The following is a 13657-nucleotide window of genomic DNA, read 5'->3' on the forward strand; positions in this document are numbered from 1 at the left end:
GTACATGTGAATATCGTATATATAATATGTATAATCTGTACTGATAATTTCAGGTATGCTCCCTATGAGGGCTGTAAGTAATATCGCTCCATCATGCTGTCACCTGCCCTGTAGAAACCCATGTGTGTAACAGATCTAAGATGACTGTATTTTGCAGTTAAACTCAACAGTATGCAGGCAGAGGTTCAGCATGGACGGAAAAAAAACCACCAGGAAACCACTACTGTTAACTGGCAAACAACAACAACAGCAACAAAAAACAAAGAAAAAAACATTCACCTGAGTAAATGAAGAAAATAGCTCTCATCCTTCTGGTATTGATTAGACATAGTCCGACCCACGAGTCTTAAACACGACCATGTTTCAGGCAATCCCCTGCACCCTGGAGGGAGTGCAGGGGATTGCACTCCCCCCCCCCCCCCCCCAAAATAAAACTTCTTTCCAGATAGCCTTAGAAACATCCACCATTAATGTCATCACCAGGTGAAAAAAACAAAAAATAAAAAGTCATATCCACACACTTTATACATCCAAGAGAGGACACAAAATTAACATTCACTCAGTATTTCCCTTTTAAACACAATGTCGTGTCTTTGCATCATAAACGTCATTTACAATTAAATATATATTGTTGTTGTTCGGGAGATAAACCACAAGTACCAGCCTCCGAAGGGTATTAGGAGATTGTCACCTGAAGAAGACGAAGGTGGTAGCAGTAGTTAATCCAACGTAATGTGACAGAAGCCATTTTTGCGCCATCGCTGGGCTCGGCGCGCGCTTCCTGCGAAGAATCAACGTACGACAGACCAAATGCATACCTGTCAAAGACTGCATTTATCTACTTTATTCGTGGATCTGTGGAAGACTTGGTGATCTTTCTTGCTGAATGGCTTTAAGGAAAACTAGTGATTTGTTCCCCCCCTCCCCTGTTAAAAAAAAAGTCCGTTGGGCTTTTGGGTGACCTCAGCTGCTCCTGAGAGCGAGACTAAAGATCTGCGTGTGTGACGGCCTGGATGGCTTCTTCGGGAAGCAGGGACGGATTCGTGAGAATGGACGTGGTTGTGCTCAGCTGGCGAAGGGTACTCAGCACCACTGAAAAACAAGAAACCAAAAATGAATAACCATAACTTCTGCAGCCCACTGTCTTACCAAGGATCATATATTAACTGCTTGATTTTGTATCGCCTTGAACCTGAATCAAGTGAATGCAGAGCAGTCAGATCCGAAAAAGGGTTCCAAAGTCAGATGTACAACAGGGACCTGACCCTTATGTTAGTTGGCCTTCTGATTTAATATGAAAGTTAGTGGTTTTTCCAGCGTTTGCCAATGTAAGTATTGTTGCAGAAACTCTATTATTACAGGTTTTCAATGTTTTTCTGTGGACCTCTGCATCTTTTTCTAACCTAGGGACAGTAACAAAGGGAATGGGGAGATGACAAAGGGTAGGAGGTCTCTGGTTGGCGGTGAGCAGACATACATGCAGGCCAACAAAGGCTCAGTTATGTGGAGTCATTTTTCTGGGGTTGGGTATTTTATATTGAGTGCCCTTTCTCTATGTATCTAAAAGCGGGGTTGATTACAACAATGAAAAAAAAAAAAAACAGTAGCTGTGGGACTTAAAGCAGAGCAGCTAAAGCCATGAAACAATGAGCGTAACGACTCTCTGTGGAACCGATGGACTCAGTCTTGTGTTAAACCTTAGTGAGTTTGTGCCTCAACACCGGAATTTTTATTTATTTTTTGATGATTTCATTGCACTTATATTAAAAGAAGATGCAGCGAACGGATGCTAGTTTTTTATTTAACTTTTCAACACCTGCTCCGTCGGATACTCCATGCTTTACCACGAAGCGCAAGGACTCGATGACATTGGGGATTTTTTGGATTTCCCTGCCGGACACGCTGACAGATTTGACTCACTGAATTTGAGGGGAGAGCCCCACTTCACATGGAATAAAAAGCTGGAGTGATAACCTTTATTCTTCACGGGTTTCTGCAGAGGCACAGGCCCGCCTTCCAATGAGCTTAAACTGTGACTGAATGATAGCAATCTTCTGACGTCACCTTATACTATCAGATCCACAAATCGCTTAAGTCAGGCTTAGGAAGGAAGGTCTACCACTCCGACCCAGTGGGAGGTGAAAAAAAAGTTATCACTGGAAAGTGTGATCGTTACTGCTGGAGTGATTGTGTGTATTATTAAAATCATTAGAAGCATTGTTTAATTTCCGGTTGTGTGAAGGCTGAACACAGGAAAAAGGCAAGAAAACACAGATAGTGACAGATAAAAGGCAGAAAGTGATGAGTAAATGAAATACTGATAACACCCTGCAGCTGGAAGGAAGCCTAATGGGGACTGCCAAAAAATCCAAAACTGCTGATCCATTTTGTTGCAGATAGAGTAAGTGGAGCGTTCACGTACAATCCCTTTTCATCTATGCGTCAGCCCTCGTGTGTGTTTTCAAGAAAAGCCTGCGCTTTACTTACTGGGCCTGAGCGCCGGAAGGGAGCAGTGTCGATCGAGCCACTGAAGCGTCGTCTGACACAGCTCTGCTCTGCTCGCGGTTGACACCATCCCGTTGAATGACTCGAAGAGAGGTTTGATGATGATGCTGAACTAAAATGCGCGACGAGTCAAGAATCAATCGTGCTGCAAGGTGACACAAACACAATTCTCTTGGGTCTACTGTTTGAGTAACAAACGCTAAATATTAATCCTTCGGTGAAGGAATAAGAAATAAAAGCAGTTATCACGATGCAGCGCTCTTCCACTTTCCCACATTGTCACAATCACTTGCTTTGAATTCATTGTAAATCTGCCACTCTGCTTTCAGGCCATTTGTCGTGCAACCCTCCGCCTCCCCATCTCCACCTCTTTCCTGGTAGTAATCCTTCATCCACCTCCTAACTTCATCTGCTCCTCCACCACCAACAGCGTCTGTATTCTAGGGCTCCTGTCCCCACTTTCCTTTGTCTGGGATTCAGCCCCATGACACCATTCCCACTTGATCTCTCCTTACTGAACTGCAAGCCGCACAACATATAGCTCCAATGGCCCCTAGAGGAAAGCCAGTCACCGGAGGAGACGACCCGGCCTGCTCAGTTTGAGTTCACTATGATTCAGCTGCGTGACCTTTTCTATATTATCTCTGCATTCGCTGTAGCGCAGACATGAACAAACCACACTTTGTACACCTGTGTTTTGTAATAAGCAAGCTAATGATGCAAGAGCTCTCTCGTTGAAGGATACAATCCAGAACTTCCAGTCCTGAAGAGTGCGGTTCTTCACGTATTCGTTGAACTTCCCTTGCATGTGGTCGACGCGATGCCGCCTCACGGGTACTCCTGTCGCAGGCAGCTGCTCCTGACAAAAGCTTTGGTCGAGAGAAGAGAGAGATCACAGAAAGAGTTGACAGTTTTAGTGGAAATTGTGCGTACATAATGAGAGGAGTGATATATATATATATATGATGTTTTAACCTACTTAATGGAAGTGTTGAGCTCCTCTATCTCCTCTCGTAGTCTCTTGACCTCTTCCTGAATCTGCTGCCTCTCCTGCTGGAGCTTTCCAATGTGCTCCACTGTCTTCTGAAGTGTGACCGCATTACTGATCTACATGCACAAAATACAGCAGGATATCAAATTCACTATCACACTTTGCATAAATGCATCTACAATCTATTATGGACACAGACAAGTACACAGACTTACATTTGATTGTGACTTTAGGGTGGGAACCAGGTTACAGAGTGTCTTAAAGCCAATATTGATGTTTGAGCGTCTCTTCTGCTCAGCGGATATGTGCGTTGTCCTTCGGCCCTGTCATGAGTGGAAATGTGACACAGAGGATTATTTAATTAAAAAAAACAGAGAAATGTTCCCATCAGTGTCATTTCTCTGGGATTTGAAGTTTTCTTTCAACGGTCGTTTTCATTGAAACATCAGCTATGACCTGTGACATTCAAACGACAATGTTTATAAGATAATCCTTTAAGATAATCCACACACCAACCTGATTGTGCTCATTCTTTATCAGAGCTGTGCTACTGATTATTGACTGGGGACTAGGAACTTGATCTAACCCACATGGCGATCCTTGACCAGATCCTGGCTGACTGTGAACTGAAAAGAAAGACAACATATATATATATATATATATTTTTTTTTTAAGAGGTAATGGGCTTCTAGGTTCGACATGCTTTCTGGTCAGGGTGAATTCTCACCAGCTGTAGAGGAAGCTTTCTGATTTTTGCGGCTGGAAGAATACGTCTTTTCTTTGAGCGCGATCGGCTGGGGAGACTTCTGCGTCTGAGGCAACACGTGAAATCCGGGAGGCTGAGATACAGTGAAGATAATGTGTAAAATGGGATGCGACACATTTCCTTTTTACGCTTAACAAAGTAATAGCGAGGATGACACTGGAAACATACCGCTCCAAGATGAGAAGGCGCGATGACCATACTAGTATTAGAGACCACATCTGCTTTCAGGGGCGTCGGCGTGACAATCACAGCATTGGCGTGACCTGGGAAAGGGGCTGAGAAGATTTATGTGGACGCACGCTCATAAATTAGTTCCTCATTTTTGACATATGGCCAGAAAAGTATTTTCAAAGTGCCTCCAAATATAGTACACTTGCTAATTCCACTTTGTCAGCGGTTGAAGCTACTGTGGTTCAGACGTGTACATCACTATCACGATCAATCAGCATGACTGAACTAGTAAGGCTTGAGCGCTGTCTTGTGGCAATCAAATGACACTCAACATTTTCTTTCTTATATAATAATAAAAAATAAATCAATTACACACCTGTGAGGATGAGGTGGGAGGAGGGAAGGGTGTTCGCGGGAGCAATCCTTTGCATGGGCCGGGTTTTGTTGGCACTGGATGACGGAAAGGGGCGAGGCAGAGCAAAGGTCTGAGGGTGCTGGACAGGCGTGGTGGGCAACGGAGCCAAGGGCTGAAGTTGGGAAGGAAGAGGTGGCGGTTGGGTGTTTATGGAGCTATAGTCTGAGCTGTGAGTGAAGGTGGTGACTGTGTCGCTGACGGTAGAGGAGGCTGTGTGTGTGATCACAGACGGTGCGACAGCCTCATCCAGTGCCGAGGTGCTCTCTAAGGGGGAGGGAACCATGGATGCTGCCGAGACCATGTCCTGACCCGAAAGGCACTGCACCAGAGGGTCGTGTGATAGTGGCTGAGAGGAAACTACTGCTTGATCACTGGCTGCCACCTGTTCAGAAAACAGGGGCATGTAGTTTTGTACAAAGGAAGCATCACCGACGCCACCTGTTGGAGTGGTCTGACTGGCCATTTGAGAGGGGATGGACAGGGGGCCAGAGGGAGTGATGTGGTTGGTTGAAAGCTGCATGGAGGGCATTAACTGAGCCTGGCAAGGGATGAGAAAAGGGTGGGAAACAAACACACTTAGTTATGTCTTATAGTGCAGCGTGATACAGAACAGACACATGGCAGCAGGAACGTTTCAGTTTGGTGGTGTTTAGGATTTTAGATCGATAAATAGACAACTTTATTGATCCCTTTGGGAGGTTCCCGCAGGGAAATTGACAGTAATTTTGACAGTAAACAGGCTGTCTTACTAGATACTCTACATCTTTTAATGTTTTCTTTACACGTTAGCAAAGTCAGAGGTGGTGTCATCAGTTTTCTGTGTTTCTCATTATTAAACGAGAGGGTGACAAAGCCAGCTGTATTTATACTTTAAATCCACCAAATTCAAGCAGATGCAATATCGATATATCTTAAGTTTTAAGCATATGTTTACTGCCAATGATTCATCTGGGGCAAATACATATTTAATGCCTGATTTATTAATCTATAAACCACCTAATATATCCAGTAGCTTGCAGAGGTGTGTGTACTACTTCTTGTGATCTTTTATTAATCGAATGTCCAAGGTAAACCTGGGTGGTGACCCAAAATAATCAAAGTGTGTGTTGTGTATACAACATTATCATTGGCATGGTAAGTTTCTGTGCCAAAATGCCAGGTCAGGGACCTATACGGTAAAACACTTGCAGCTCCAACAGGAGCTCTGAAACATACTTTCACCAAAATATGGCTAAATAAATGACTACTGGGAAGCTTCAAGGTAGACAACGGCATGAGATATTTAGCCATATTTGTTTAGTAAAGTATCCATAAAGGAATATACAATTAATGTTAATCACTTTGTGCGAGTCGTGAATAAAAAGTTCTATACAAATCCAGTTTAGTAATATTATTAGGTTACATATTTTGTGTAACTACACTAAGAAAGAAAGGTGGCAGAGGATGTGGTGAAAACTGTCAAAATAATAAAAAATTCTCCCTTCACAAACTGTCCTGATGGTGGTGTGTGTTAGGGACTGAGCCTTGAGTCGGTGTTTACCTGTGACTGAGTACTGCTGCTGGGTAGTGGAGTGACAGATGATGCAGTGGGAGAAACAGAGGGGAAGACGGGCTGACGGAGGCTGTGAAATAAGTCTGGAACAAGAGTCTCTATGTTAGCCGGAGGTTAGTAATACCACACTACGTTTTAGGCTAAGCCATCTGCTGTAGTAGAGTTACTAGAACATGTGCGCTTGATTTCCTGGACAGTGTGAACTATTAGTTTGTGTGTAGTGCTGTTGCAGCTATGGGTGGTGCCTTGCTGCTACCTTGCAGTGGATCAAAGGAGTCCATGAAGTCTAGGTTGGGCTGCAAGGGGATGAGTCCTGGTTGGATCATGTCTGCATTCCCTGCATGAGCTGTTGAAGATGGAAAATCGTGTAGAGAGCAGAGGGGACAACATTATGGTATTTTGACAGATACGTAATTTAATAAACTGATTACAGCCTAAACTGATTACACAGAGATGCTACATAATTTAAAGAGGCATCACATATACTCATATACATATATATTCTGCTGGTTTCATGATATATCCTTTCTTTTCTCACCAATTTCCCTGGGATTGGGCCAGGGTATGGGCTGGTGCGAGGCCAACGTAGAGAACAATGTGTCTGAAAACTCAGACATCAGAACATCCATGTCAAAGAGGGGGTCCATCTCCATGGGGGCAGGTGCTTCATAATGCTTACGAGACCCGCGGCGCACTGCAGTCTCTTCATCCTGATAAAAGGAGACACGGAGCATGTCTGGAGAGACTTCCCCAAACAGCGAAAACTGCTCCTCTGGCCCCTTTGAGTATTCAAAATGTAACCAGCAAGCCAGTTAATGACAAACGCATGCAGTGTTGTGTACGGCCAATAAGGGATGACTCTAATTTAAGTCATGCACTAGGTCTTGGAATAATTCTTTATGTACATGCACAGCACCGTGCAAAGGTTTTAAGAATTCATTTTGCAGAGTGGAGCAACAACTCAAACATACAGCTGCTGTCCTGCAACAGACAGAAGTTGATCTCCACACAGCCCTGATCTCAACATCACCCACCCAGGCTGGGATTATATAAAGAGACAGAAGACACTCACAGAGGAACTCTAGTGAGTTCTCTGAGATGCTTGGAAAAAACTAAACTGCGCAGAGGCTTAAAGTGCCGTTTCAAAAGGGTAGGTTTTACACAGTTTGATAAATTCTATTCATAAAAACTATTCTTCTGGCTTTATTCATCGTGCATGAAACCTTTGCACAGTGCTGTGTGTATATAATGTACAATTACAAGCTAGGGCTTAGAGTCATCACAGCTTTTGTCCACTTACAAGATTAGGTGTAAGTGGACAAAAGTACTTGCAATATAGTGTGCAATAGTGAAACCAATCTATTAAAAAGCATAAAGATATTCTGACTGTGACCGGGTTAGCACGGGTTATTTTCATGAGTATTAACATCTGATTGAACAGATGCTGACAGTAATAATCATGTAGACACAAACAGCTTCAGATCGCGTACCTTAAGTAAGCTTGAAAGGTCATCGTCCTTGTGCCTTTGTAGCTATAAAAGAATTAGTGTGAGCTACATTAGATACACATTCAAGCTTTATGATCAAATCAAATAAAGACACAGGATTTTGTCGACAAACTACTGACAAAAACTAAAATATCACTGTGAATTTGTAAGAACAATTGATAAAACTGTACCCTTTTCTTAAAGTATGTCCTCCACTTGTGATATTCTCTTATGACAATTTCAATTCTTCTTTTCCAGCATTTCCCCTCCGTGGCAACGGCCTGCAGAAGAAAGAGGGAGACGGGAACTCAATAAAAGTCCATACCCAGCACACAGCACAAAGAAAGGAAGTGGCAAAGGAAACATAAAACTAAAGGAAAAGTATTTGAGAGACAACACCGAAATATGAAAACCAACAACAAAATCCTTGTTAATGACTGTTACATGTCTCAGTGATCACACTTTTCTATGGTCACCTCTGCAGGACGATGGACATCCATGTCCATACTTCCATCCAGGGGTGTCACAAAATGACAAACAGGATTCTCCCTCCTTTCCACATCTGTAGGTAGAAAACTAAAGTCACTGCTTGTTGAAACACACAGTTCCTTGTTTATTTTTCCCCAGCAAGGGACATTTATAAAAGTGTAATTTATAAAACTGAACATCATGCAGACTGAAGCTTCACCAGACCCTGAAAACACAAACAGATTCAACTCAACGGTCAAAGGGCTGCTCATAAAAAACTCCAGCCAGTTTATATTCAACTCACCTTAATTAAATACCAAACAATGCAGTGTACACTCTATGGAAACCAAATGAAAGACCATGCGGCGCTCTTACATTGCATATACCAGGCTCTCCATATGGCGTTGTTGAGGCGAATCTTGTCTCTCCAAAGCAGCTTTAGACCTTTGAAGTCCTTCCATTTGGGAGACACTAGCTTGCCACTGAAAGGACAAGACATTTATCAAGTGATTTATCACATTCAAATAGTTTAAGTTATATAAGCAAATCGCCGCAATCTCAACAATAATCAAACAATAGCTCTACAACGGACTTTTGTTTGATCACAAATCTGTTCTGCACAGCTTTAAACCCTTGACACCTGCAGGAAGAAATGTCACCTCACAAATGCAGTTTTGACATCAATACTGAAATTTGTCCCCAAGCCTTAATACCGAATAGTGACGTCTGTGCCACTGAGTCAGTGTCCATTGCTCAGTAAAATGTCAGAAAACAGAGTATATATAGGAGTCAATTAAACATGTGTAAGCATTGAAATAAACTATACACACACTTTACCCGCAACATAGACAGCAGACAAACTGCAATCCAAGATTTAAAAAGGTACAGGTCACCTTGACAAGCACCAGCACATCAAGAAATAAAACATGCAAAGCAAACAGTGGACGTATCAGTGGTTACAACTCTGATATGGACACGAGAAGTCACAGAAACCGAGAAGGGACATCACACAACTGTGCTACGTAGTCTATAAGGCGTCGGAGGAACTCGAGAACATTACATGAATGAGTCTGTTCAGTATCAGTGAGCATCGCCAATTATTTTTATACACTGGAGAGTCAAACAGGCAGTAATAAATAGCAGAGCCGCCGCTTAACAGACTGGACATTTGTGGACTCAAAGCACGCTGCGAGAGATCACTGTTTATCACAACCCAAACGGATTAGCCGACAGTTTCCCTCTTTCCATCCTTCCTGTCCCACTTCTTTTACAGCCTGTCTTTCCTGTCAGGTCCTGTCCTTGTCCTGTCATCATTTCAGTGTTTGCTCTACGAGTCTTGTGTGTTGTAATGAGTACGTACATGGGAGCACTGAAACTCCACCAATGTTCTCGTTCTGAATAAAAAAATCTGGCAGATATAATATATATTACTTTATAAATACAAACAGAAATATAAAAAAATATCTATTCAACCTCTTTCCTGTAGCCCATGTATAATTATCATAGAGGTGATCATTTAATGTTAATGAGTTGGAAAACAGCAATTTACTTTTAAATGCATGAAGCTATGTTAGTTAAAATATCACAGGTTACGATAAAATATTAAAGACATGTAGACTGTGGACGCTAAAGAGAGAAAACAGTCAATATCGGATATTTATTCGAAAACATCTTATGTCAGCGTTTCCAATAACTGAGCATGACTGTTAGTCATCTTACATGAGTAACGGTAACTTTCATGTTTGAAACCATGATTTCCTGAGAATCCTCCCTCTGAGGCTCTTTCGCGTAACATATCCCTCATGTCTCTTTATAGAATGAATGACAACAACAACAACACTAGGAGCTCTATAAATAGTCTGCCAATTTAGGGCCATTCGCAAAGTCAGAGGGAATCCTCTGAGCGGCTGGCAACAACGCTGCAAACAATACAGCCGTAAACAGAAAAACCACAAGTAGACACGGCTCCACTGAACTACGTTAAAATCTGACTTTTATAAGGACCTGCTTTAAAACGGCCACGCAAGCTATCCTGGTTTTGGTTTGGCTTTTCAGAATCATGGGCTGCGTTTTAAATCACGTCTATTAAAGTCGCAGGGACAGAGCAAATGATTTGTACAAAACAAGTGACGTGAGAATGACGATGCACATTTTCCCACACATCTGCTGTCACAGAAATTAGGCTCAACAATGAATCCATTACAAACAACAGCTTGTGACATTAGGTGACAGGTGAGGCGTCCATAACAGTTCTGTCAATTTTAGGACACGTGTTATGCTAAAACGTCAGCCTCCAGGGACTGAGTCCACCAAACACAGTGTGTTTGTGTGCACAGCTTCAACGTACGTTAATTAGTGCTTGCTTTTCTGTGTTTCACATAAGTAGAGATAAACCACCTGCTGCTTGTGCACACAACACGCCAAATAACATTGACAGAATAAACCGTCATTTCCGGACCACCTCGCAGACGGAATAATTTTATAATCATGCTGGAAGCTAGGAATAGCAGAGAGCGAGTTGGGGATTTATTTATAGCAAGGGAAACAGAAAGGATGCTGACCCTTCACTCAGTTTATATGCACACACTGTCACTCCATGAATGGTCTCATACGCCAATCAGCTAAAACATTAATAATATTGCGCAGGTCCCCCGTATGCCACCAAAACAGCCCACACCTGTCAGGGCATGGACTCAGGTAGGTGGTATGATCTGAAGCAACATCCACATAGAAGAGCAGGACCCAAGGTCTCAGAGCATATATTGTCCATAGCATCACACTGGTGCGCCTTCTTCCCATTGATCATCCTGGTGCTTTGAGCTCCCCAGATAAGCGTTGCATCTGCACACGGCCGTCCACATGATTTTAAATGAAAATGCGCTGCATCAGACCAGGCCCCGTTCTTTCATTGCTCCCCGTGGTCCACTTCTGAAGTTCACTTGCCCATTTTCGGTAAACTTGATGTACACCCACTTGCCATTTTATTAGGCACGTTTGGTTTCATTTTGCATGCTGTGGTCTGTAGAGTCATCGTATTGTATTGATGTCATCAACATGTTTCTGGTTCTAATCATCTTTGAGGAAATAATGTTCACTTGCTGCCTAATGTATCCCACCCACTGACAGCTGCCACGATAACCAGATAACATTCACTTTGCCTCTCAGTGGCCATAATGTTATGGCTGATGGTATATATTTGTGAATGTAACTCTTTTAATGCATGTTATTGTGGAGTGGTTTGAGCTGCATGGTACACGTCAAATAAAGTTTATTATTTTGTTATATTATCATTAGACCTTATGCACCAGGACAAAGTTGAAGGTAAGCTACTTGCTCTGGGACAACAAAAGGTGTTTAACCACTTATCAGCAGCTCAGCAAGAACATTATGCAATTTACAAGTCGTGATGACTCTGTTGGCGCCGTTCCACCCTTGTTCCCACAAAGGAGGAACTGTACCTGCCGGTGTTTGCCAAGAACTATCAATTATTTGGTTCTCCTCTCATAAAAAGAAAGGTTGCGCCACTCCTTGCTGAAGTTCTCCAGGCAGCTTATTTTGGCCCAAAACCAAAATTTCTTCGACTGTTTGTTTAAACTGATCGCTTCCTGAGACTGAGCTCGATTTGCACAATAATCAAAAAGGCCTTTTGTCTTTTTCTTGAACACGCCATATACAAAATATACTCTCTATTGCCAAAACATTAGGCACGCTAGTGAAAACAAATACATCCTGATGCAACAGTCCTGCTCTAGATCCTCCGTCATGACTTGCAATGGATGCAATCGGCAGTGCTGTTAAACTGGACTGCATTAAACACAAAAGGGTTTCTGTTTTTTAGCCTAGTCCTCTGACTAAAATGGGATTGACGAAATAATAGAAACATGTGTCGGTACAAAACAGCACAATTCAATGCAACTACGAACCACAGCCTCCACAATAAACAAACCAAACAACAGCTCTCTTAGTTATTGTAAACAAATACTGAACACTATAACCTTCACAAAGTTAAGATTTACTGCAGGGCTGTTTTATTAGATGTTTACCAGTGTACCAAGTGAACTGGCAAGTGAGTGTATGTTTAAATGGGTTCCACCTTGATCAGCTGCACAGATAAAAGAGTGCCAGTGCACAACCTGATAAAATCACATACCATAATATATACCTTACAAGGGACGGTTTATTTTTCTTTCTCTTTCTCTTTGTAAATAAGGCTACTTCCACTGCTCCACTAAACCCACTACAGATCATGAGTGGTCAAGCAGGAAGTCACACGAAGAGGAGACTCGTGACTGCACTTTCACAGTGTGCCCCACGCCTGCCTGCGCCCATCTGGACAGCAGGAGAGCTCACGGTGAGCTGCGTGGACGGATAACGTGTAAATGAGCGCGCAGGTCAGACGTGTCATAACTCACCTGTAGGCAAGAGTCATGCACTCAAAGAGCTTGGTCAGTGACGCGTCTATGGAGAGGTGCGACGTGCTCGCCTTGCCAAAGTGATATGTCTGACAGGTCTGTTTGTTGACAGTGTCGAAGTCGTAGCCTTTCTTCGGGGGGTGCTCGATGTGGGGCGAGGACACCATGAAGTGTCCGCTGTGGATGATTTGGGACTCCAGCCCGTCTACCCTCCTCAGCCCCAGGTGAGTCTCCTCCGCGTCCGAGTCGTCGTCCTGCTCCTGCTTTATAGTCGCCGGTGGGCGACGGTATTTCTGCAGAGACATCTCAATAGTAGACATGTCGGTAACTCACCAGACAAATAGCTAACGTTAGCCAACAAGCTAGGACAATACAACTGTCATTTCTTTAGGCTCGCGAGCGGCGCTGGAAAAACGTGGGTTTGACTGTTAAAGTTTGCAAACCTCCTGCCGTGGAGTCGGAGCTCTCGCTCGACTCATTTTAAAGCTCTCTGTCGTAGTTTAATGGTCCAAGTTAACTTGTTGTCTCGCTACAGTTGACGTAGCTACGAGTCGCAGGACCAGCTGACGAGAAACACTCCTCTCTGTCCGGAGCAGGAAGTTCCTGTGTAGAGGCGCCTCTGATTGGTCGGAGTCAGAGCCCCACCCACCAGACGACTCAAAATAAACTGGAGCGACAGGTCGATCACAGGCCACGCATGTTTCCAGGTGCTGACAACAAATTTAAACTTAATGTACACTCACTTGCCACTTCATTAGGCACATTAGGTGTAATTTCAGACATGCTGTGGTCTGTAGAGTTATTGAACTGTACTGGTATTGTAGCGATACATCTCAACTCAACTTTATTTATAGAGCACTTTAAAAACAACCACAGCTGAAACAAAGTGC

General features: G+C 43.1%; 1 protein-coding gene across 3 annotated transcripts; it reads right to left on the reverse strand.

Annotated features, from left to right (window-relative positions):
* Positions 1–414: 414 nt before the first annotated feature.
* On the reverse strand, positions 415–13336 carry mlxip (MLX interacting protein). Of its 3 annotated transcripts, none has more exons than XM_084552252.1 (17): positions 12768–13336; positions 8731–8837; positions 8364–8449; positions 8079–8168; positions 7891–7932; positions 6939–7110; positions 6657–6746; positions 6389–6483; positions 4810–5386; positions 4431–4537; positions 4224–4335; positions 4013–4122; positions 3712–3819; positions 3485–3612; positions 3251–3374; positions 2488–2617; positions 415–1092 (listed from the first exon to the last, which is right to left on the reverse strand). In XM_084552252.1, exons 1-17 carry the CDS (start codon positions 13085–13087, stop codon positions 986–988), a joined length of 2505 nt encoding a protein of 834 aa, XP_084408378.1. In that variant the 5' UTR covers positions 13088–13336; the 3' UTR covers positions 415–985. The 3 variants fall into 3 exon arrangements, with proteins under 3 accessions (XP_084408378.1, XP_084408377.1, XP_084408376.1); XM_084552251.1 differs by having other exon boundaries at positions 4431–4525; positions 6939–7179; XM_084552250.1 differs by having other exon boundaries at positions 6939–7179.
* Between the last annotated feature and the right edge of the window lie 321 nt (positions 13337–13657).

The sequence above is a fragment of the Chelon labrosus genome (genome assembly GCF_963514085.1).
Source record: "Chelon labrosus genome assembly, chromosome: 9".
Taxonomy (NCBI): domain Eukaryota; kingdom Metazoa; phylum Chordata; class Actinopteri; order Mugiliformes; family Mugilidae; genus Chelon; species Chelon labrosus.

Bases quoted from the DNA above. Each gene is read 5' to 3' on its own strand.
- mlxip (XM_084552250.1), bottom strand. From the start codon at position 13,087: ATGTCTACTATTGAGATGTCTCTGCAGAAATACCGTCGCCCACCGGCG. The intron at 8,450-8,730 runs GTAAGAGCGCCG...TTCTACCTACAG, and splicing joins GAGAGCCTGGTATATGCAAT to ATGTGGAAAGGAGGGAGAAT. The intron at 5,387-6,388 runs GTAAACACCGAC...ATCCCTTGCCAG, and splicing joins GCAGCAGTACTCAGTCACAG to GCTCAGTTAATGCCCTCCAT.